The 26131-nt window shown below is 41.0% G+C and overlaps 1 protein-coding gene across 5 annotated transcripts in view; it reads right to left on the bottom strand.

The window, feature by feature from the left end:
* Nucleotides 1–26131, bottom strand: part of SPTBN1 (spectrin beta, non-erythrocytic 1) — a 211532-nt gene that overhangs the window by 17618 nt on the left and 167783 nt on the right. For all 5 annotated transcript variants that reach the window (XM_075925482.2, XM_075925484.2, XM_006122116.4 and 2 more), the window contains 14 exons: nucleotides 22499–22589; nucleotides 17323–17469; nucleotides 14988–15251; nucleotides 13710–13934; nucleotides 13428–13517; nucleotides 12833–13111; nucleotides 10961–11091; nucleotides 8635–8839; nucleotides 7892–8266; nucleotides 5247–5491; nucleotides 4280–4418; nucleotides 2582–2666; nucleotides 1375–1571; nucleotides 662–771 (listed from right to left, as the gene is read on the bottom strand). In XM_075925482.2, the coding sequence (XP_075781597.1) occupies nucleotides 662–771; nucleotides 1375–1571; nucleotides 2582–2666; nucleotides 4280–4418; nucleotides 5247–5491; nucleotides 7892–8266; nucleotides 8635–8839; nucleotides 10961–11091; nucleotides 12833–13111; nucleotides 13428–13517; nucleotides 13710–13934; nucleotides 14988–15251; nucleotides 17323–17469; nucleotides 22499–22589 (2583 nt within the window). The remainder of the gene's footprint in view (nucleotides 1–661; nucleotides 772–1374; nucleotides 1572–2581; nucleotides 2667–4279; nucleotides 4419–5246; nucleotides 5492–7891; nucleotides 8267–8634; nucleotides 8840–10960; nucleotides 11092–12832; nucleotides 13112–13427; nucleotides 13518–13709; nucleotides 13935–14987; nucleotides 15252–17322; nucleotides 17470–22498; nucleotides 22590–26131) is intronic.

Raw genomic sequence — 26131 nt, 5'->3', positions numbered from 1 at the left:
GCGAGCCATATGCTGCCCATGCTTCAGTGGGTTTGGTTCACAGTGTGTCAGCCTATGAAAGTGAGCCAAGCTCCCTGTGGGCTCATGTAGATTTTCAGTGACTAGCTGAATGAAAGCGCACTGTTGTCAGCATTAAAATCTCCTGTTTGTGGGCCTTCTTTCCTACATTCAGACTTCCTCCTCATTCTCTGATTCAAAGATTGTTTGAGCAGCTGATTGAGGACAATTGTTTTCATTAAGTCATACAGATGGGAGTTCTAATCCTGCTCCGTGGAAAATATAAATGTGTACTAAGCACAACGTCTATCCCATTTCTTTCATTTGGTTTGCTGGCAACTCAGACGACACCACAGCTTAAGTTCTCCCTGAACTTGGCTATTCTTAAGGTTCTTTGCTCCCAACCAGTAGTGTTCTCTGCCTCAGAGTGACAATCCTGCCCCTCCTGCATCTTGGCAGCAGTTAACAAAACACACTTTCTACTCTCTCTCCTATATCTTTATGCAGAGTTCAGGCAAATGGCTCAAGAGGGAAGCAGGGCTCCTTTGAGCAGGGTGCTAACACCGACTACTATAATCTGCAACACAGCATTTAGCAGACTTCAATTTAGGGAACGAACGAACGAACGAACACACACACACAGCCTCTGTTGGTCTGAGCTTACCATTGTTGTGAATCTGCATCTTCTGGAACTTTTGGGCTTGGCTCTGGAGAAGGAGGCTGCCTCTTTCTTTCCTCTTCCTCTTGCTGTCGACGTACTTCCAGTAATTCCAGCTAGGGAGGGTAAATATTGGAGAAAGGTAATGACTCACAGCTCAGCTGTTTTTAAGAAGCATTTCTAGAAAATTCCTATAAAACTCAGGATTTGGCTGATTCAATAAATTTTAATGATGTAACAAAACTTTTGGGCATAATCCAAAAGGTATTTTCACCCTGCAGCCCATGTAAAGGAGGGCATGCAGTATCATGGCCCTAAATACTAATTCCTACACCAGCAACTAATGGAGCCTTTCCTCAGTAATTTACTGTTTGTGTTCTACCTTCAAAACACACACAACACATTAAATATACAGAAAATATCCCCAACTGTTAAAGCCTTGGCAAGTACTGCAATCTATAGGTTAAGCAGCTAGAGGGGCCCTTAGTTCTGGAACATGCTTTCTTCACCCTCATCTCACCCGGGAGAATGGATTAGCCTATGTAACACATTGGAGCTCTCTGGGGGCAGGTGGAATGCAGTTAGCTAAGGGAGGTATTAGCATTAGTAGGAGAGACTCTTTAGTGTCTAAGTGACAAGATCAATTTGATTTAATAAACTGAATAAAACTTGGGAAAGTGGCCAAGAAAGCAGACCTTCGGGGACTTAAAGATACTCACTGTAGTCAATCTTTCCAGTGCTGAAAATCTCTCATCCCAAGTAGCTGCAGACTTTTCAAATGCTTCATGCCGCTTAATTAACTTTTCCACTTCATCCACACTTTGGCCTATCTCACGACTGGACAGGTATGGCTCCTGTCCCAGGAGCCAGGCCTCAGCCACACTAGCATCTCTTGAGAACTGATGTACTTCCAGAACTGAGTAAAAATATATGGCAGTCAGTGCTCAATGGCATCAAAAGTGGCACAGTGTAGTCAGGTATCTGAGTTCTTTTTTTAAAGGGGTGGGGTAGGGTGATTTAAGTGTCTTGGGATAAATGTATCTCTGAACTAAGTTAACTGAATTGAATGCACTTATACTAAAAAGTAATTTTGATGTTCTAAGTTTGTTGAGGTAGTTTGAGCAATGTTTATATTGAGATGCAAAAGACAAATAATCTCCTAGCTATGGGCTTGACCCAGCTCCTGTAGCAGTAAATGAGAGTTTTGCGGAGTCCAGTGGGAATTCAACTGGGGTCTACTCCAGTAGCACTGTGAAGTGAGGCTTGTGTCTCAGGAACCTACGTAGTGGTCGAATTATGCAAAGACATGTCTTTGGTGAAAGTATCAATGCATTAACCATGCATTAGTAAGATAACACATTGCTGTCTGGGCTTTCTACTGCATGGACGTGATGTTATGGTACTATGGTTATTGACTATTTATCTTTGATATAAAAAAATAAATGGGCTTATAAGTTCAAAAATGCATGGTTTATGAACCAATCCACTCCCAAACATGTAGACTATTATGTGAGAGAACACAGGTGAATACATTGCACATATGTGCAGCATGCTTGGAATGCCCTTTCAAATGCTTTTTTGTTACTGCAGAAACCCAATAAACAAACTGTAGAAAATAAAATGAAAATAATTACATCCATAGTGTATTGTGTATTTAGTCAGTCTGAGGTCCAATTCTGCCCTCATTAAAGTCCATGGCAAAATGCCCATTTGATCTTCGATGCTGTAGGATTGGGCCCTTGATAGCCATTACCCATTTGCTGTACCACTGGCAGTAGAAAATGTTACTGTTGATTCCAGTGTGAACTCAACTCCAACCAGCAAGAGATAAAAGATAAGTACTTGTGTGCTCTTGCAGTAGACAAAGATATAAATGCAGAAAGTTACCGTTCACTCTACTAATGAGCAATTTAAATGTATCCTTACTCAGTCTCAGCCATTCCCATCTGTCTTCCCATTTGTCAATCATTTCTTTTCTCTTCTCTGTCAACTGCAACAACTTTTCCTTGATCTGAGTTTAAGAAAATGGACCAATGTTATATAAGCATCAAATAACTCAACATCACCAATCGTGCTGTATAGGCTGTTACCACAAACAAAAGGCGCTGACTTTCACAAATAGGATACATGGTGCCAAACTGTCAGTGGGGAAGTTGAATTTTAAGTTAATGGAGATGGGTGCAGTTGCTTTCTGCTGAGAGAAACCCGGGGTGAGGGCACACGGATGTTCTGAATCTTAACAGTAAATGCAATTAAAATGCATCATTTGTTTGATTTAATAATAACACTTAACAACACACTACAACATATAGATTAATTCGTAAGAAATAGAATAGGACATGGCTGATTTTTGCCAATCCAATCTGACTGATGCACCCATACTGCACATCCTCCACTTGTTTCTAGCAGATAGTGGACATTACGTAATCCACGGGCACTACTACATACCAGTAGCAGTCTATTGAGACAACTGTCAATCCACTGACACACCTCCACGAACTCTACATTGAGAACAGTGGTTGGAAAAGCTTCTCTAATTGCTCATTAAAGGTCTCCTTGAGGAGACTGCACTGTGTTTACCTAATGCTGACTCAGAAATCATTAGCCCCCTGGATGCACAGTAGCTTTGCTGTAAAATAACACCCCCCCCCCCAAAAAGGGGACAGTGAAGAAGTTTCTGCATCTTTCCTTAGGCTTGGGGCCTCCCTGTATCACAAATAGACCAGGATAAATTGGAAATAAAATCCAGAGTTAAAGCACCAGGGAGTAGTGGTGCTGAAACTGTTTTTAGGGAGGGGCTACTAAGTTGCACCCCCTTTTACTTCTGTCAGTGCCCCTTACTGCCCCAGACTTGGGCTACAGTTGGGGGTGACTGTGGAGCCCTAGTTAGAGGGCCTGAAGCTGAGTGGTCAAGATCTCGGGGTCTGCAGCAGAACCCCAGGTCCAATGACTGGGACCCTGGGCAGCAGCAGGGCTAGCAGTCAGGACCTTGAGACTAGTGGCTAAGATCCCAGATGCAAACTATCAGATCGCTCCCCGGTGCAGGGTCTGCAGTGGGGACACCAGATCCAAAAACCTGCACCCATCTTTCCCACACCTATTCTAAGGAGTCAGAGATTTTAGCCTTCTTATTTTAGAACAGGACACTTTTTGCCTTAATATTCCACCGCCCACTAGCTAGATATTGTTTTTCGCCCTGTGAAGCACAAAACCTCTCCTAATTCCTTCTTCAAGTAGCCTCTGTAATACATCATTCCCCTTGGTTTTGACAAGACTCAAGGCTATCCATGTTGCTGGTAAGTTTCTTCATCCCATCTGTTCACATCAGAACTCAGAGTGTCACTTTTGCATGTTATTTGGTCTGAAAGTTCAGTTTGGGAGCCAAAGTAGGGCTCTAATCCTGAACCCCTACATGGATACACAATGTGGTACCACTGAACTGAACCTAGACTAGCAATAATACAGTAATCTCACCAATGCAAGTGCAATGGACCCAAAGTAATGCAGTCATTATAAATGAACACTCACTAATCAGCAGATTATACAATGCAAACCTTCTCTAACTGAAACAAAATCCATAGTTCAGCTGCACTGCAGCTCTTGTACAGTCCCCAAGTGTAATACCTCCTCTGATGCATAGTGTTTCCTTGCCAGTAGAGATTTGCCAAGCTCAATGCATGTAGTAAAGCTGTCGTTACGGGCGTCAATTTCTGCTTTGATACCCTGATGATTGTTCATTAGTAATTCAACCGACGAAACATCCCTAAAACAAGAAATCATGGTTTAGAAATGTATATTACAAAATTAACAGCACCACATAATTTCTCTTTTAAACAAATAATGCAGAACATAAATGCACAAATCGAGAATTTATTAATTCCCAGTTTGTTGTTATACAAAGGAGGCAAGACTGTACCCAGCGCAATGTGCACGACTGGGGACAAGATACCAGGAGCACCCTCCTTATACAACTATGTTGTGGTCCGTACTAAGAGCAGGTACTGTGTGAAGTCAGTGCTGCTATTAGCACTTGCCTCTCCACTGCCTCTTCTCCAAACGTGGCACCATGGCCATGCCACACCCTGGAGTGCCACGGCAACAGTGGTTCCTGGCGCCTGCACTGTGGCTGTGCCATATAGGCACAAGGAATCTAAATGTGGTTTCCATTAAATCCAACAAGAAAAAGCCAAGAATTTCCATTAAGCAGATATTAATTGATACACAAGCAAGTATGATTTGTCTTATTGAAATCAACAGGCTGAAAGGCTCATTATAAAAGAGAAGGCACAAAGGACTGATGATGGATCGATATGGCTAGAGGTGGGGGGTTTTAACCTATTCACCTATTTATTTTCTTTAAACAAACAAAAAAACAAACAAAAAAAGCAATAAGTTGCCTAAGAAGGAACAATTTTGATCTGAAACAGACATGAAGTGACCAAAGATCCATGGTAACTCTTTAATCCTATGCTATAATCAAGAGGCTTCATGAGAAAGAGTTGTAATTAATTGTTCAGCTATGCCAGAAGGACAGGAAACCTTGGATGTGATTTAAATAGGCCCTAAAGTTTCTAAATATCAGTCACATTACCTTGGCTTCTCTTGGGCCTCAATCTGCCGGATAACATCTTCCATCCAGAGCATGAGATCACGAACCATGCTGAAGAAACGAAATTTATCCCCTGTATCCACCAATCTAACCCTGCGTCCCTCGCAGGCATCCAGCAATGCTTTCCATGCTTCTAGGACTTCATTCTCTCGCTTCTGGATGTCATCAGCTTTGTCTCCGGCATAGGCAGCCTGAAGGCGAGCAGCGTCCTCCTGCAGCTGTCTCACCTAATTTGTTTAAAAAACAAACAAGAAGCATCTCAGCTCCTGTGTGCTTTTTAATCAAAACAATCCAAGAGTAAGGGGATTTTAGATGCTAATTTATATGTTTTGAGTTGCTCCTTAAAGTCTTTTCTAAGTTGCATTTTCAGAGTTGGTACTTTGCATTGTGAAAGCCTCCCTCTTGGTGTCCTGTCAGCCTTTCATTTTAGAACGCTCTCATACCTAGAGAAGCAGAGACTTTTTGTTAACAAGCCTCAGAAGAAACGCACATAAATTTCACCTTTGCCTGCATCTTGTGTGATCATTTGCACCAGTGCAAATTTATTAATAGATTTTAAAAGGTAGAAGGGATGATTATGGTCAAGTCTGACCTGCATAACACAGGTCAAAGAATTTCATCCAGTAATTTCATCCATCTCAAGTCTCTACTACAAAGGCAGATTTTTCAGATGTCAAATCATTCTTGCAAAACTCTGTTCTAACTTTCCAGCATCCATCTGGAAGAACTACACACTGTATTCCAGTAATGGCCTCACTAATGCAGTATACAGAAGTAAGATATCTTGCTACTCCTTACCCTATATTACCTTGCATATGCTTCTAAGGACTGGGGATATAAAATTCCAGTGTATCAGATAACTGGTTAAATGTTAAACTCACTGCTCCAGCCCCCTAGCTCGTGGGGCTGTGTTGGCTCCCAGCATATTTAATATGCCTGTCTTAAGAAAGCACATTTTAATTGTAGTTTTAACAGTTTAGATTCTTTAAATGTTTAATTAATTAAACTCTTTGACAGTTACTTCATTTTTTTAACCCTATTAATCTTTATATTGTGCAAGTGTAAGTATAGAACGTGTAATAAAATCAAAATGAGCTCACTGTGTCCATCATATGAATAGATTTCTGAATTTTAGGAGTAAAGTGCTTGGCTTTGGCCTAAGTCTGCCCTTGGAGTTTCACCATTTTAAATCTCATGTACAATTTCCAGAAACAATCACGAGAAGCAATATTGGTGAAGTTATAATATCTAACTACATTACAAAAATGGTTATATTGGTAGACTAAATGCATTTAAAGATCGATGGTCTTTATCAGTCTCTGCAAACAAGAATACCAAGCATGAGAATATTATGAGAGGATTTAAGGAATTTCTCATCTCCCCCCCGCCCCCCACCACCTCCCCATACACCACTTAGAATACTTGTCCCTTCTACTGTATGGCATATTTTGTGCACAGTTCACAAAGGGAACAAATCTGGACACTGGAGAATAGAAACTTTCAGTGGTGTTTTTTAAGCACAATTAGTACTAACTTCCTTCAGATTGGCTATGTCTAGACTGGCCAGTTTTTCCGGAAAATCAGCCACTTTTACGGAAAAACTTGCCAGCTGTCTATACTGGTGGCTTGAATTTCCGCAAAAGCATTGACTTCCTACTGTAAGAAATCAGTGCTTCTTGCAGAAATACTATTCTGCTCCCGTTCAGGCAAAAGTCCCTTTTGAGCAAACCTTTTGCACAAAAGGGCCAGTGTAGACAGCTCAGATTTTTTTTTCCGCAAAAAAGCACCGATCGCGAAAATGGCCATCGGGGCTTTTTTTGCAGAAAAGTGCGTCTAGTTTGGCACGGATGCTTTTCTGCAAAAAGTGCTTTTGCAGAAAAGTGTCCGTGCCAATCTAGATGCTCTGTTCCAAAAATGCTTTTAACGGAAAACTTTTCCGTTAAAAACATTTCCGGAAAATCATGCCAATCTAGACGCAGCCATTGTGTTAAGAGTATTGATGCACAAAAAACTTGTTAGATTTAATACCAGATTAATACCTCACTGGAATTGCTTAAAAATAGGTGCTCTCTTTAATGTGAGTTAATTTTTTTTCTTTCTAATTTATTTTCCAACTGCATAAACTAGACATGGAAAGCTGGCACCACAATAGATGCCTATCTGAAAGAGGTTCTCTGGGAAGTCAAATTGAGCTACCTACCAATCCAACCATTCTTCCTTTAATGTATGGTTTTATATTAGTGTGCAGCACGGTATTAATGGGAAATGTATAGCTAATGCCTTCAGCTAGGGTTGACAATCTTATCTACATTGCCTCTCACCATAAGCAATATAAAAGCCCTTTATGATTTCTTTTCTAATCAAGGGCAGCAGATGACAAATTTTCGGCAAAAAAAATTATCTGTACAGTGTATATATAGAAGACTGTGGCCTGCTACATTGATTTCTATGTTAGATACTCAGAAGGCTACACAATGGAGAAGCCAAATTACAAATGCAAGTAGTAAAAGAAGCCATTTAAAGAGCAACCCACACTCCTGTCTCAGCCACGTGGTGGCAGATGTTTGACATCATCCCAGATTCCTAAATTCAGACACACTCTGAGAAGTTGCTTGCGTAATACTCACCTGGGTGCCCAAAGCCTGAATATCATGTTCAAATGTTGTGTGCATCCTCTGTAGTGTTTCCACTGTATTCTGGTCTCTACCCAGTTCCTCAGGCAGTTTCTTGTGTTTATCTTGAATACGTCCAAAGATCTCCTTGGCATCATGGTAAAATTTGTGCAGTTCGTAAGAGGCTGCTAAAATCTGTGTTCTTGTGTCAATGAGCTCCAAGAGATCAGCCCACGCCTCATTGAGACCATCCTTCCATTCTGCAATGGTAGCTGCATCAGAATGTCCAGAATTGATGAGCTCATCTGCCATGTGGTTGACAGTATCAACGCGCTCCTGCCCAATGTTTCCAGTGTCACGGGCAAATTCGCGGAATCGCTCTTGTAGCATCTGAAATGTGAGCAAACACCTGTGAGGCAGCAGTGCCAAAGCTATTTTATTTTTTTAGCCACGTATTTCATTTGGGATTACCGATATAGTGCACATGTGATGAGGAACACATGACTATTTGAAATAAATTGTCTAAGATCATCAGGAATATTATACTGGCAATATAATTTACAAGCAGGAATCTGAAGTAGTTTATTATTACTGTAGGAATGCCAGAGTGCATCACTTACGTTGTAGTAAAGATACAACCGCCTCAAAACTACAATCCATATCAAATAAGCAAAACCTGTTATTGATTTATATTACCCAGCTAGTGCATACAACTCCCAGAAGAAAAAAAATTAGATGCATCTTCAGCCATAACTTACTGTAACATGTTCATAATCCTGTCCCAGCTCGTGAGATCCTGCCACCACCTCCCTCTCAGCAATCCACTGCTCCAAGTCATCCACTTCACGGTTCAGCTGGAATAGCCTGTGTCTCTCATCTAGTTTGCCCCTCCTCTCTTCAGCTAGATCCTTCAGGCCTGCATACAGCTTATCCACCTTGGACTGGCGCATACTAATGCGCTCGCTGAAAAAAAATCCCCAAGAAGAGCAGAGTCACTACTGATTAAGACAAACAAATATACATCCCTCCATCAAGGGACCAAAAAACTTAAGAGGAAAAATTACTGTTAAGATATTTAGCCCACAGAACATGTATCTCTGAAGTGACTAAAACTTAGTCTGTATAAATTCAGACCAGATCCTTAGTTGGCGCAGCTCCATTAAAGTCAATGGAGTGATGCCAATTAAACCAATCCAGGACCGGATCCACCATGCAAATATAGACCACATTCACAGACCGTAGAAAATGTATATATGAACAAAGATCTCAATCTGCTGAGGTTAAGCGTGCACAATGGACTTGTCCCAGGACTGAGAGAAAGGACCTGGGCTGCTACTCCCTTAGTTCTGGCAGTCAGAATTTCCTTCAGGGCTGAAAATTCATGGTTAACAACACTAACAGATTTCTTCAAGTCTAAGGCTCCATAATCAAAAGGAAAGTCATACCATTTCCACTTACCAGATCTCTTGTATTTATTTCCTATGAGCTGCATAACCCCTTTCAAAATTGCCCCTCTGCCACATGTACACGTTACTGCAATATTCAATCAGTTGAGCCATAAGGGCTCTAAACTGACAGCTAGTGAATGTTGGAGTTATGCAGCACACGTCCTTACAACAGAGATGGATACTGTCACCTGCAGGACTCCCAGCTCCAGCCAAACTATGGGTAGGTTAAATAAATTTGTCTTATAGCCAACATATTGGCTATGGAGAATTCTAATAAAGGGCATTCAACTATTTGGAGCCATCTTTGGACCAGCCAAACAATTCCCTATTTCCTTCATTCTGTGGGTCACATTTCTTCAGGTATTAACCTTCTGTCTTTATGAAGACTTCCCTCCCTCTCAGGCTGTGTCCAGACTCGGGGTTTTTTCGGGAAAAGTAGCCTTTTTCCGAAAAAACTTCACCTGCGTCTAGACTGCAGCCGCGTTCTTTCGAAATTAAATCGAAAGAACGTGGCTTTTCTTTCGACGGCGGTAAACCTCATTTCACGAGGAAGAACGCCTTCTTTCGAAAGTGCTTTTCAAAAGAAGGCGTTCTTGAATGTAAATAGGGCTTCTTCGAAAGAGAGCATCCAGACTCACTGGGTGCTTTCTTTCGAAAAAGCGGCTTGCTCTTTCGAAAGTTCCGCGTGCAGTCTAGACGCTCTCTTTCGAAAGAGGCTCTTTTGAAAGTATCTTTCGAAAGAGCCTCTTTCGAAAGAGGCTTGCAGTCTAGACATAGCCCCAGAGACAGGCCAAATGTGGAAGAGTTGGAAATCTCTTGTACCACAAGGCCTATTACAAAGTACAAGACACCAGAATATCCTAATATAGCTTTATGAGCATGGTGCTTTTTCATGTGTGTTAAGAGTGAAAAGCTGGAAGGATAAGCATAGATACACTGCACAGCGAATCAACATGGGAAATGTAAGTGTGTATTTGTATAAGCAAGCCACGCCCTAGAGTGAGTGGCTCTAGCTATGGAGAGGGGATGGCTAATACAGACAAGAGATGCATAGATTCTGCACAAGCCTTAACATTCTCCAGAGACAAGTGTCTGTCTTCCCTAGAAAGTAAAGCTGCCTTTCTTCACCAGAAACCTTAGAGGGGGTGGTAGCACTTCCATCAGGGGGCACTTCCCTTGACATGCAAAAGTGAAGGGGCTTGGGTGAATCTGGGAGGAAAGAAAGAGTATCTGGACACTCCTCCCCTATCAGTGCAGTATAACTGGATTCCTTTTTTCCACAGGAATGCACATGGAAGTGTGGTGGTTAATGTACCAGCCTATGCAACATTGCCCAACATGCGCAGTAGTAGTCGGTAATCAGTGGTTGTGTACACTGATCCTGATCAGAATAGCAGCAAACTATGCCTTGCAACCTGGTGCACTGGTTCTCCCTGTGAAATTCCACCCTGCCAAGCATGTACCAAGAGATACCTCTCCTGTTGTCTGGCTAGGACAGAACTACAACCCATTGTGGACATTTTCTGGAGTTACTTACAATTTGCCTTACTCTTGGTCTGTCATGGCACATAAACGAAGGATGTAACTGTCAAAGGCAGTTTAAAAAAAAAAAAATCAGCTGAAAGGAAATACTAACCTTTCCGGGTGATTGTCTGCCACCAAAGTTCTGCTTGTCTTGGAAAGCTGGTGCACTGTCTCAGCATAGTCTTCTACTGCCTGTTCCAAAATCTGGTGTTTCTTCAGCATGGACACCGCACTCTGTTCATCCTGCAGCAGGGAAAGAACAGTAGAGTCAGGTCCTCCCCTTCAAAGAAATACTCCACACTGGGAAGCTCTCCAGGTTGAGTGGAGTGAAATATGAGCAATCAACGTGGCAGCCATGTAAGAGATTTACAAAGGGTTGCTCAAGTGCAACCCGAAGAAAAGTTGTTCTGACTATGAAATATAAATATTAGTGAAATCTATGGAAAAGGCTGTCCATGCACAGTGACAAAACAAGTGAAAGAATGAATACAATAACCCCTCTGGGATCCAGAGTAAGATTAAATTGTTGTGGATCTAGCGTGTTGAATTTCCTTGACTGTAAGGAGCTTTGTCCTTTTTAGAACACTAATGATATGCAGGGCCCAGAACAGAAAAGACTTTCGACATATTACACCCTCTGTCAAAAATAGGAAATTCTAAGGATCCTGGAAAAAAGACTCCCCAAAAATGCCTGGAGTACTTTTAATCAAAAAACTTGCAATATGCCTATTCCAGAAGTTTACTATCCTATAGCTGACAAGCTTGTCTTAATATCTAAATCTCTTTTTCTGCAGATTCAGCCCATGACTTCTTGGCTTAACTTCAGTTGCTCTCCATGTTCACTGATCACCAACCTCTTTACAATAGCTCTTAACATATATGAAAACTTACCAGTTTTCTTTTCTCAAGACTAAACATGCCCAGGTTTTTAAAATCTTTCCTCATAGGTCAGATTTTCTAAAAATTATAGCATTTTCATTGCTCTTCTCTGGACTCTCCCCAATTTACCCACGTTTCTTGAAGTGCGGCACCCAGAACTGGACACTATTATCTCCTATAGCTGACATCCATCATTCTAGTTAATATACCCCTAGCTCTGATACTAGACTTTTCCACAACCGCATAATCCCGTTGACTCATTCCGTCTAAGATCTACTGTAGAAGCAATGTTCCCTCCAGTTTTTCCATGTACGTGCAGAATATATTTTGTTAGATGCACTGAGACACGTGTTGATGTGCACAACCAATAGATACACAAGCTGCCAGCTGTGGGTGCTCTGCTAATCAGCTGGACAGCATGTGAATCTCTCAAGTGGTCATCCAAGTGCACAGCTTACCAGGGAACAATGTCTTACTGATTGTAATCCCAGATCCTTTTCAGCAATATTACGCTAGCCAGTCATTCCCTATTTTTTAGTTGGGCACTTGATTTTTCCTTCCTAAGTGAAGGATTTTGCACTTGTCTATACTGAATTTCATCTTGTTGATTTCAGACCAGTTCTCCAATTGTCAAGTTCATTTTGAATTCTAATCCTGGTCTCCCAAGTGCTTGCAACCCCTTCCAACTTGGTGCCACTGTAAGTTTTAGAAGCATACTCTCCACTCCATTGTCGAAGCTGTTAATGAAAATATTGAATAGTAATGGACCCAAGACAGACCCCTATGAGATCTTCCCGGTTTGACAGCAAACCATTGTTGACCACTTATGCAGCCACTTTATAATAATTTCATTTAGACTATGTCAAAAGCCTGTCTAAAAATCAAGATGCTGCATGTCTACAGCTTCTCCCCTCTTTCCCATCCACTAGGCTAGTAACCTTGTCAAAGAAAGAACTCGGGCTGGTTTGGCGTGATACATTCTTGACAAATCCATGTTGGCTATTTCTTATTATCCTCTAGGTAATTAGAGTTTGTTTGTTTGTTGAACTATGTCACCTTCTACTCTAATAGTAAAAACCAAACCTGTTTCACTGAAGCTATTCACCTTGGCTTTCTCTTCTGACATCATATACAGTTCCTGCTCGCTCATCCATGCCTCAGCCTCTGCAGCATCAAAGTAGTACTGCTGTGCTTTGTGAGACTCTTCCAGGCGCTTATGGCGTTTCTCCGTCTCCTCAATTAGGAGACTCCACAGCTGTTGCAAGTCTGCAAGTCTCTGCTGAAGTGCTTCAGCATTAAGGCTGCTCTCCGTAATGACGTTTTGGCTCCTCTCAAAAATATCATCGATACGAGGCTGGTGTCCTTGGATTTCCTTCTGAAGTGTCTACATGGGAAAGCAACACATTAATTAGAAATAGTAGCTGAACAAATTCTTGCAAAAGGAGGATCCCAGGCAGGGGTGCTGCCTAAGGTAGACGGGTAGCAGGCACAGTGTGGACAAACTATGGCTGCCCCCTGCATGAGTACACTGCAGGAAAAGGCTCCCTGAGTTCTCAGTCTCCAGTGCATGTGCACTACAGCATCCATAATTTAGCCCTAAGCTTTTACTGCAAACACACTCAATCCAAGTAGAGCCTCAAACATTTTCCCCAGAAGATACGTGGCACTATTAATGAACAGTTCTAACAGCAGCTATTTACCTGATTTTTCTTTATTAGTAGTTGTACTGTCTGGAGGTTATGCCCATGATCAACAGATGTTGCTATAGGCATCCTCTCTCCAACCCACAGCTGAAAGAGAAATTACAAAAAAAAAAAACAACCATGAAACATAGCAATCCATGATATTGATAGAAGAGCCCAAGGCTGAGAATGATGCCTTGGGGAACATAATGGTTTAACGTGCTAGTGAAATATTAATTCAGATAAGTGCCCTTGATAGGGCTGAACATTTTCAGCACCTGGACAATGATTTGTACTCACAATTTCATCCTCCACATCCCGGTTGAACTGGTGGACCTCTTTGGAGGCCAGCAGATTTGTCTTCCTTTCAGTCAAAGGTTCCAGTAGCTCCAAAAATTTCTTCTGTACTATAAGGCGTTTCCCATCTACCTCATCAGGACTCTTGCCCTCCTGACTTAATGCCTGGGCCTGGCTTTGCAATTCCTCTATCTCCTTCTTACGAACATCCATTTGGTTCTCAAGCATCTAAGTGGGGGGAAGTGCCAAGAGAACTTGAAAAAACTGGGCACTCATATATATGCAGTTTGTAAGATTAAAAAAAATATCATTAGCATCATAAATCCTGGGAAAGAAGAAAGGATGAATTACAGTAACTAGGAATTCACCATATTAATAATGATGCTGGCAAGTTCTGAGGCTACAGGACAGGAAGTAGACTGGAGTCATTTCTTGGGAGGCAGTACCAGTACATTTCTCCTGTTTTGACCCAGGGAAAGAGGTGCACGGAAGTAGATTCACTGCTGAATTGCTGGACTCAGCATCACTGAAGACAAGGGAATTGTGCCTGCTTCCAGCAGTGCATCTGCTTCCCAGTTCTTGCTGTTTTACTAGTTGCTCACAACTTAACTACTCCAAAACTGTTTAATGCAACAGCAGATGCAGCATCACTTCAGCCACTGCTGTAATTTCTGGGAATCAGGGAGCCACTCACTAGTGGGCTGTGGAGGGCAGTCAATCACTGAAGGATCCCCCAAAGAAGGAAATCATCAACAGGAGAGGAAAAACTAGGGAGGAAGAGGACAGCTTGCACTGAGACCATGTCTACACAACAGCCAAAGATCAGCTTAAGGTATGCAATTCCAGCTACATTAAAAAAAAAAAAAAAAAAATGTAGCTGGCGTTGATGAACCTTAAGCTGAGCATCAGTGCCATCTTCACAGCGAAAGGTCAACAGGAGGAACCCTCCCGTTGACTTCCCCTACTCCTCATGAGGAGTAGGAGTTCCTACGCCACTGGGGGCGCTCTCAGTGTCCCATTTAGCGGGTCTTTACTGGACGAGCTAAATCAAATGCTGGACAATCAACTGCTGCAGTGTTGATATTCTCCAAACTCTAGTTGTGGTCTGAATGATGAGAAGATAGGGTATTTAATGACTGCTGCTTTCCCTTAAAAGAAGAAGGGACAAATTAAGTCTTAATCTAAACTGAAAGGGTCCTTTATCTGTTCCTTTGTATACTTATATGCTTGCAAGTGCTCTTCTATCTACTCTATTCTAGACTCATGGCTCAGTTAGTTTACCTGTTGTTTTTTTAAGAGGATGTTGACACTGGTGAGATCTTTTCCATAGTCATCAGACTGTATCTGACATTCCAAGCTGTTCAGCCATTTATCCAAATCAGCACAACTCTGGGTGAAAAGCTCAGCCTTATTTGCATCAAAGAGTCGCTGAGCCTTGGTTTGGGTAGTAGATTCGAGCTCCTCCCACATTTGATGCAGACCTGTCAGCTTTTCTTTCACTACAGTTTCAGTCTCTGGTTTCTCTGCAACGAGCTGCATCCCTTCCTGAAAAGCACATAGGAAACAGTGACATGTTGTTAGGCAAGAGCACTAAAGGTCTGTTTATTAAATTAGTCTCTTCAGCAGATGTCAGGATTTCTTATTCTTTGGCGGCTTTACCTACACATTTCTATCAAAATTACACCTCAGTTGTTCTTTCCAGCTCCAGGGTCCCTCCACTTCCAAAAAGAGCAAAGTTCCTCTACACAAGGGGTGCGTCTATACTGTACCTCGAAATAAGCTATGCAATTTGAGCTACGCAAATTGTGGAGCTTATTTTGAGTTAATTTTGAAATTGCTTATTTAGAAATCTGGCGCTATCTACGCAGCCCTTATTTCAAAATAAACTGCTATTCCGAAATGTCCCTTACGCCTCATGGAATGAAGTTTACAGGGATATCAGATACCTTAGGTATCCCAAAATAGCGCTGCAATGTAGATGTAGCCAAAGTCTGGAAGAGTGGAAAGTGCTGGCTGCATATTTAGCTCTTCTCCTTCATTTACGCCCTTTTCATTTGAGGTTCTATGGGACGTGCTCATCCACAAACGTGTGGGACAAAGTGCAGCAACTTATTGCAAAACAAGCCTGCCATAACTTGTGCAGGATGTTCATGATACTGTGAAATACTTCCTATGGGGGAACTGGGAGACCAAGGGTAATGATGGCAGAAGGAATACAGTGCAGTATGGATGTGTTATCAAGATGCACAGAATGGGTGTTGTCAGGCAACTTTGTAGGGGCAAGGAGACTCTAACTATACCTCACCTCCCCAGGCTCCCTCCTAAATCACCAGCTTTAAGATGTTAAATGCCTACCCTCTCTTATATACTAGTTCTCCTTCCAATGAGAACAACAGCAGGTAGGGAAGCAGCCACCCTATAACTAAGGAAAACACCAGAGAATGCTTGGATTTAAAAAAAAAATACTTCATTAGAAAAAATGTTCTCCAGTTTGAGAGACATATTGTCTATTTAAAAGTATGCTTATATCCCTAGAATTGGTAACTTCTCTCAAAACAGAACAAACATTGTAATGATGATCTCCATACATCACACTGCACATTTAATACAAAACAAATCCGATAAGAACACAATGTTCTGCAACTGTGTTTTAACATACAACTTTGGTGCAGGTATTTTATCCTTTGTTGCAATCTGGCTTTTAGGAGCAGAAGATGGAAACACACAAGCATTGCTAAAAAGGTACTGCTGTTGGTGAGAACCTTATTTCAGTTATCCCAATGAAAACTATCACTGTTTGCAAAGCACAGAAAAGCCACTAATGGGATACAGAGTGCCAAATGGGGAAGGAAACAAGCAATTATGCTAACTTACAGTGAACAAAAACCCACTGTCAAAGATAAAGATGAGAATTTCTTAATGTTCCAGCATGCCTTCTTTAAACAAGAAAGCAGAAAAAAAGAGTGCAGCACATTAAAGCCATTAAAATCACTTGATCTAGCTTGATGGAGATGTTAATTGTTTGTGAAACAGACTGAGCTTTAACATCCCACATTGGGCTTGTTTTCTGATTAGAACTGTGATTTTACACTAACAATAGTGACAGGCAGAATGACACCATAAGGTTATATCGTTATTTTCTTTCTATGATCTGCACAGTAACTGTGTACAGTTTATAAATCAGGTTCTGTACTTTCCAACCCTGGGATCTGAAAATCAACTTGTGTCTTCCTCCTTACATCATCACAAGACAGACAGATTTAGCCAATTAGACTGAACTGGCAGGCTGACTGGTTCATGAACTATAAAAACCTGGATATCTTATAACTGACAGAAAATATCAAATAGATTAGATTGAGGAGAACTAGAACAGAATGGACAGGATTAAACAGAGGATGAAACAGACAAAGAAGGCTACATATAGATAAAACTGGACAGGCTTGCTTTTCACAACTCTACTTGGTCAGCATTGGTAAGTTGTTTGGTCTAACTGAACAGATGACTCAAAGACAATAAGGGTATCATCTGTTGATGAAAAGTCACATGCTCAGGCATTTCTCTGAAGACCACCATAATTTCAAAAGAGAGAAAGTCTATAAAATGTTTTTAAATTTACCTTTTCAATTTTCTCCAGCCATTCTTTGTTGCTTGCAAGTTCTGCCATAAACGCCTGGTGTTTTAGCCACTTACTGTGCAGATTCCTTGCTTCGTCATAAGACATATCCTGGGCTGTAAGCATCTTTTCATTGATCCAGAGTGACAGCTGAAAAAATAGAGAAAAGAACATGACTTTTTGAGACTTCTTAAAATTGTCTACAGCAAGAAATCAGAGATGGGTAGAAAATTTGAGGGTATTCAGAAGCAGGTTTTAGGCTGGCCCATTCCCAAAATCTGGGAGTTGTTTGAAGCCAGGATTCTGGCCTGAGGCCATCTCTATTCAATGTAAACATCCACAATATACAAATAACCAAACACATGTATTCTACATATATATGCCTACTCTAAAGCCAGAACTTGATAGACTACCTTTGATTCTAATGAGCTGTGGCTCTATCCCAATGCGCCTAATACTTGTAGCAGATCATAACTCTTCTGTCTTTCAGACTGTACTTGATTGAGACATGGGGAAACTGTGGCAGATACACAATTATATATATATATATATAATAAAAAACATTGATCAAGCCCATCTTTGGCTATGCTGATTACCAAACAACCAAATATTGTACAACTCTTATCAGCTGGGCTTTAATTGGGCCCTTAACTAATTGGCCTGCTTGTCTTTTGGCAGTGTTAGAAACAAGACCAAACATTCAAAAGTTATGAATACTGAGCTCACCTAGCCCCTCCAGCGGGCATACTTGTGGTTCAGGAGTGGAAGTTCACCTTTGTGCTTATCTTAATAATGTGTTTGGCACTTCTATATTATGTTTGTTAGCACCATATAGATACCACACAGAGACAGACAGAAGTACAATTTCAGGGCAATGTATGAAAACTTGCATGGCTGCTCCTCTTTCTTGAATGTATATAGATTGCTCCATCCACAAAGATAAACAGAAGGTGGAACAGAAGATGAATTCTGGCCCCTTCTAAACGTCCTTTACAGGAGAGCCTCACCATCTTCCTTGCCAGTTTACATCCCCCCTCCAAGTCCCTTTCATGAAGATTCAACATCTCAAGCATTTTAACATAGGGTATTAAAAGTGACCATCAAATATATTATTGACACTACTACAGATGACATTCCTCCATACAGCAATAAAGGGCCCAACCTTCTCTCCACTGAAGTCAACTACAAAGCTCCCCCTGAGTTCAATGGGATTGGAGTCTGGCACAAGTGTTCTAGTTATTAGTAACATTGACAGTATTTTTCCTCTATTTCTCTGTGGCAAACGTCTGACCCACATGCTACCAACACAGTCTTAATGATTCTTACACCCCTGACCTGCATTAGGATATCGTAATGTGGACTTTTCACCTATGTGGAATTCCACTGACTTCAATATGACTTTACACAACTGCGGAGATCTACATTAGTAAATCTGCATTGAATCAGAAATTTTATCCCTAGACCCATATCAAAGCCGCATTTTACAAAGAAGTTTTTGTGGGAACTTCACATTAGGTCTATGTCACTCATATATGAATATTTATACACAATTTATTTACATTGGTCTCAATTAGAGTTGTTCCTCTGCCTAATTTTCACTAGGTTCTTCAATACTCAAAAGCTATTTCTTTTATTTTTAAAATGCCATTTCCAAATATTCATTAAACTAATTCCTGTAATTCAAACAAAACCAACATTCCATACCCTTTCATATAAATCAGTTCACTACTACCTTTTGCTTTGATTTTCCTGGTATATCAACAATGAGAATTTTTATATCAAAATTGAAGGGGACAAGTATATTTTTAAAAATATCCTGTTTGACAATAGCAGAGGTAGACATAAACAACAAAAACAATTCTTGCTGCTAGCACTTAAAACACACCCCCACCCACCCACCCAGCCACACCCACCCACCCCCACCCACCTCCCTTTCCTCTGTTGAAGCTCACATCTGAGTGGTCTCAATGATACATGTAAAATAAATTATGAAGAACTACAGCACAGAACACTTGCAAAAACTTGTGGGAAGATGCAGTTTTAGAGCCACCACCCTAAAGGAAAACATGTCAACGAACCTAAGCTTTGTTACTAACAAGGCTACTTCTGCAATATGTACCACCCTACAGATAGGTTAGGGTAATGGAATAAACCAGTAAAATTTGCCAGAACACCACTTCTGAGTTTTTGGGTAACAGCCACCATTTACAAGTCAACAGTTTTAAAAGGGCATTAAAGAGTAAATCACTGTAAAAATCCTCATCTGATCTTTGTATTGAATCGAACTAAAAAACAAGGCTCATCTTAACACTGATATTACTGGTCTTGGGGGGGATTACAGTTCTAACAAGAATACTTGCAGGTAACATATGGACGCTGGAGGTTTAACAGTCAGAGTTCACATTAAGAAGTAAATTATAGTCATGCAATATACAGTTTAGTAATCTGGCCAATATACAGTACTCCTAAATTATTATGGGACAGCTACAACTCCACTACGCCATGGTAGGGGAGAGTCTTGCATTTTATCATGAAAGGAGTCAGGATCGCAGTCATGCTCAGCACTTTTGGAAGAGGATTCAGAGTCAGGTTGACTATTAATAAAGGTATAACTCAGGTGCCTAAATAACTCAGAGTTCCAGTCTTCACTCCTTAGTTATTTGGACCCAACTCTAAATTAGTGATTATACACATACATTTCCTGAGAAGAGAGAGGTGTATTACAGGTCTTGTAATTACCCTGCTTGCCTCCTGTTTGTCTGTTTTCTCTCCATGGTAATATTAACCCCATCTTGAAGTGCTTCACAGAGGAAGCTACTGTTATCTGTGCTTTACAGATGGGATAAACTGAGGCATGTCAAAGTGAAGTGTCATACAGCCAGTGCCAGTCAGATTTCTGACTTCCGACTTCCAGTTCCCTGTCTACCTCTTCTGACATCACAAAGGAGCTCCAACAAGGATTTTTAGGCATCAGCATTAAGTTTGCCTTTGAAACCAGCAGAGATGAACAAGATGGTTCAGTGGCAGTTCATTTTCAGAAATAATGTCTCGGGGGGGGGGGGGAGGGGGGGGGGGGGAGTTGTATGTAGTCCAGCAAGGCTAAAACTGTGTCCCACTGAGATCAATGGGAGTTTTGTCATTGGCTTCAGTGAAACCGGGATTTGGTCCTTAATAGCAATTGGAGCTGGATACTAGACATATAGCTGATATATGTCTAGTCAAATGTTATGAGACACCGATAGCACGTGTGTCTCATAGAAGTTTCCACCATTGATCCTTAGGAAGCCAAAGCACCCTGGGAAATAAAATCATTTTGCTTACACTTCCCAGACACTATAAATGTGCAAATTGCCAAAGCTTATCTGGAAGTGCAAGGTTCATAAACATCTGAAACGTATGAGCAAGCCTGCTGGCAGTGAATGAACAGATGGAACATGTCTAACGTGCAATCCAGGCAAAACCTTCTTTTACTCTGGCTAAAGAGAAATCAGATCAGAAAATGCTTTCTTAAGAACTTTCTTAGGTTATTGTTGGCAGTGATGGAATAGGATCCGTCTGTAAATGGGAGTGTGCACAGAAGATAAGGGATCAATTGGGGATACTGGGAGATAAAAGCAGAGGACTAGGGATCAGATCAGGTCTCCTAACCCATTCTTAGCCCCAATGTTGTGAACAATGTAAAGCAGCATCACTTCACTGAAGGCTTTGTAAGGCAGTGTATTTCAGGACGACACAAACCTCAGGAGCATGGGATATGGTGTGTAAAAGCTGAACTATTCCTGTACTGTGTTGTCTTCTCTGACCCTGACAGACTCCATTCATTGAAGAAGGGTGTGCAAGGTGAGAGGGAGGAATAGCTCTGTCTCCTATCCAGCCTTCAGGGATGGCTTGTGCTCTAGGGGAGCTCAGATGGAGTGGTCATTGCATTCCAGTGAGCACAGAACTTGCAACTGTACTTGGCTCCTTGCATCTTTTCATTACTCACGTTCTAATAGGCTGAATTCTAATGTAAAATCCAAATTCCTACTGGCCAGGAGTAGGTTTAGAATCTAAAGAGCACATTAACAGTCACACAAAGACCAGAGAACCAGCTGGATCTTTGTTATTAACAACACTCTGTGGGAGGGAGAACAAACTGCCAGTTCCAGCAGAATTTTTGCAAATGTGTAGTTTTTATTAATGGGGTAATACTATTTGAGCCAAATTCATGGCTATATAAAGCAAATGCCACTCCACTCTGGACTTGCATAAATGTAATTGCACTGCTTTTGATAAACATCATCTGCGCAGGTTATGAATGATATTTTATAGGTTTTTCCAATAGAATTACCAATTTTGTTATTGTACAATGCCATTTTAGTGGCTGTGTTCGGCATTATGTGTTTGAGTGGTATAGCTGACAAAACTGAAGTTTGAAAATTTAAAAAACACAGCTATTTATACTCAACCACCTCATTGATGGTCTCAGGTTTGCACAGTTAATTTTAATGTATATTGTCAGTGATTTATGAAATAACCTGATAATCACTAGACTAATTCCACATTAAGAAAAAGATTATTTCCAACTTTAAATATTACCTGCAGTACAAATGGTACATATCTCACTATAGGAAATCTTAAAACATTTCTGTCCAGAATTGCTGAAATACTTTCCAATTATAATAAACAAACAATCAGCTAAAACACTTAATCTTAGCCAAAAGGCCAAGAAACTAATCACAGAAAAACTATCTATTGTATTCCTACTCTGCCCGTATTTGTTACCCATGTGGCTTGGCAGCTACAAGAGATTAGAAAAAAGAACAGAGGGTAAGCCATATTTCAGGACACACAATAGACAGGTGAAACAATTCTCAGTACAGAAACCCAGTGCTAATCCATTCCATATTGCATGACTAAACTTAACCACTGCTTCAAGGTTAGCAACTTTTTAACCTCTCTTTACCTTAATCTGATGGACAAGAACAGAGACTACGATGTAGCACCCCAATAACAGAACAGAAGGCATTACCCTCACTCTCAGGTGTCTGGATTGTCTTGATATATACCAACCAAATGTGCATTTAAGGCCTGATCCTGTGAAATTCTGAGAGACCTCAGCTCCCACTAAACACAAGTTGAGATACTCATTACACTGCAGGTTGAGGTCCTTACAGATTACAGTCAAGTGACAACATACCTCCTGGCAGTCCTGAAGAAACTTCTGAAGATCTCTGTTGTCTTTCAACCTCATCAGAAGCTCACTGGCTGCCTCACGATTCTTCCTATGTCTATTTAAAAAACAACAAATACGTACTTTTAAAGAAAACTAACATTTTATCATTTTTTGCAGCACGTATGTAATATCTGTTATGAATGTGTGTGTGCTAGCAGCCCCCCTTTATTGCCTTTCAAGACATTATTAAGGCTTGTTACTGAATGTGCTTATTTAAATTTCCTAGTCATTTTTTGACCTGCTTTGGATTAGCGTTAACACACAAAGCCAAATTCTGAAGTCAGTCAGATTTTGAGTGTTGCTGAGTATAAAATTTGGCCCACTAGTTTTTAGATAACATGAATATTAAGTCTCTAACAAAATCATAAAAAAAAAGCCTTGATTAAATCTCACATTACTTAATACAAAGCACATACTACATGCTCTAAGGATCGTTAATGCATCTTTCACTTTGAATCAGCACCATTAGACCTTTTGCTACTGAGCCATGCTGCAATGGTTTCTACAATCCACAAAATGTAATGGTTTAAGAAAAAAATTATGGTGGCCACACCTACATATTCTAGCAAATGGAAGCTTTATATCTTCAGAAACATTATTTACTTGAGAAAAAGGTTTAAGATCAAACTTGGTTTAGAAAAAAAGGAAGAACTTAATTTCTCCCTTATAACTGCATTTTCCCACAGGAGGATTGGGTTGACTTCCTCTGGGTTGGAATGGAGGCCTGAAAAAATTTGGTAGATGATCTGGCCATGAGTAAGTTTTTCATGGAAAGACCCTATTCTCAGTTACTCACAACTACTTATCTGCAAATGGCCCTATACATTTCTTAATTAATTCCCAAGGTATTTCAGACAAGATTTTGTTCTCATAGCACTTCAGTTGGGTTTCTTTTCTGAGACGTCTCTTTTGAGAGGGAAATGGGTTAAATGGGAATATCAATTTAATTTGACACGCAGAAGTTGAGAGAAGAGTTCCCACTTTGTTATGTATAGTGTAGGATTCATTAATGTTTTACTGTATAAGCTGCTAGGGTGACAAGACAGGCACACATTTTTAAGTCAAAACAAAAAGGAATAAATGAGGAAATGAATTCACAGGGTGATCCTATTAGATAAAAGTTATTGCCAAGAGTGAAATAAATTTTAAACATTAAACAGAACTTACAAGGAACTAACTTGAATTGAGTTAAATGTGAAAAGCTCTCAAGGCAGGAGATTCTGGCGTTAAACAAAACAAGAGAGTGACAGAGCCACTAACATCAAAGACTTTCCCTGAAAAGACCATCTGAATATCAAGCGAATGATGATATAATTATTTTCTCATCATCATAAGCAGCTCAGGAGATCTGTTACTAGTTTAAATCCCAAAGGTCACTCGATAGTCTAAGATTATCTCGAGTGAGAAGAAAGGATTAGGATCTTCTGCAACTTCACTTAAAGAAAAAAAAAAGAGAGCAGGACAAACCAGTGTTAGTCTCAGATTAAACAGTGAATGGAAGACTAATTCAGAGAAAGATAAATTAATTCTGTAAGTAGTGACTATCCAATGGATAGGAGATATGGAATGGGTTAGAAGATCTTGGTTACTTAAAAAAAAACCTCAAGGATGGATTCTCATTGCATAGGGGTCTCATTTCTGCAATGACATCAAATGCCTGAAAGTGAAAAGGTGCTGAGTACGAGTCACATGGGTGGTCATGGCTAGTGGTTGGAGCAGGAGTCAGAGGACAGATGTTAGAGCCAAGGGTCAGACCCAAAGTCAGGAACTGAAGCAGAGGGTAAGAACTGGGTCACCAGGAGCAAGGCAAGGCAAGGCACAGCACTGGGGTCAAGACTAGAACAAAGGAGGAGAAAGGCTAAGAACAAGCAGGAGCTATTGCATCCATGCACAAGTGTTTCAGGCAACTTTTGGGCTTACAATCCCATGTTCTGGCTCTTCTAAAGAGGCAGTGTAGCCTACTACAGGCCAGCTGCAATTATCAGATTGCCTGAAAATTGGCACAACTGCAGTAACTCCTGATGCAAGTATCCTCAATTCCTACAGAATTAAGGGTGCTCGGTCCCTTTCAAGATGCACTCAACACTTTCCTATGTGTGGCTCTTAAAAAGGGGGAGGTGTCACAACTTTATTAGCTAAGATTCCATAGATACATTAAAAGCTGATGCTCTATTATCTCTTTGTGCTCTAGTTTATAGTCTTGGGAGGGGGGGGGGGGGAAATCTAGATAAAGGGCCAATTCCTCTCATTTATACCAGTGTGATCCAACTGAAGGAAGACAGTGTTGGCAAGGTGAAACTGGGAAAACAGTTGGGTCCAAATAACTAAGGAGTGAAGGCTGGAACTCTGAGTTTAGGGTAGGCGCCAAGTTATACCTTTATCAATAGTCAATTCTGACTCTGAATCCTCTTCCAAAAGTGCTGAGCATGACTGCGATCCTGACTCATTTCATGATAAAATGCAAGACTCTCGCCTACCATGGGTGCTGCTGGGTTGTAGCAGTCCCATAATAATTTAGGAGTACTGTATATTGGCCAGATTACTAACAGCGGAGTTGTAGCAGTCCCATAATAATTTAGGAGTACTGTATATTGGCCAGATTACTAAATTGTATATTGCATGAATATAATGGGCTAACTTAATAGATGTCTGACTGAAAAAATAAATAGGAGGGAGAAAGAATGGCTTGAGGCAAGCCGCTCTTGAAAATACTTGAGAGCTCTTAAGGGACAGTGCTATAACCACGGGTTTGAGAATAATGGCTCAATCTCCTGCTGAGCCTTTAGGACTGGTTTAGTCAGACAGACCAAAGCCTGGAACTAGAGAATAAAAATAAAGCAGATCATTAAAAGGGACCCTCTGTCAAGAGAGGAGGGTAGCTGTTCAAGGGAACCAGAGTGAGACAGGACAGATGGAGATGTCCCCCCATGCTTAGATCACCATCACAGGATATTAGGTAAGATAGATGTGTGTGTGTTTTTATTTTCAAAATATTTTACCTCAAAAAGCTTTGTTCCGGCTGTTAAAAAAACGAAACCAAAAAACAATACTTTGTTTTAGGAAGTTTCTGTGGTCACAGTGTGCCACTGGTCAGACACATGAAGGGAAGAACCAAAAGTGCCTGAGCTCAGTTACCTGAAGGTGAGAATTGTTGATACATGGTACTGTAAACCCCCAGGCCCTAAGAGAGGGAAAAATCTGACATTTTATGATAAGATAGGCCTCATGCATTTACCTGCTGGGCTGCACTTAAGAGACCTCCCTGGTCCAGCACCCTTAGGACCTGACTGGTCCCAAATGAGGGAGTTTCTTGGACCATGGGAGGTCAATATTGCCCCTCTGCTGATGAACTCCAGGCTCTCCTAGAGAGTCTGTAAGCAGACCCCGCAGGATTCCTCTCCCAGACGCAGTGCGCGCCTGTCGCCAGGTTCCTGGCTCCGGGGCCACTCCCACACTGCCTTAGGCTGCCTGGGGCTGCTACTGCCCCAGGGCTGCCAGGCCACTGGCCCTCCACTGCCTGAGGCCAGCTCCAGCTGTCAGGCTCCTGGCTTTGTTCCCTGCGCCTAGGGCATTCTGGTCCAGCAACATCTGTGGTCT

Source organism: Pelodiscus sinensis, chromosome 3 (assembly GCF_052426305.1).
Source record: "Pelodiscus sinensis isolate ZL-2025 chromosome 3, ASM5242630v1, whole genome shotgun sequence".
NCBI classification, from domain to species: domain Eukaryota; kingdom Metazoa; phylum Chordata; order Testudines; family Trionychidae; genus Pelodiscus; species Pelodiscus sinensis.
The sequence above is the reverse complement of the archived record's forward strand: the minus strand, read 5'-3'. Positions and strand labels throughout refer to the sequence as shown.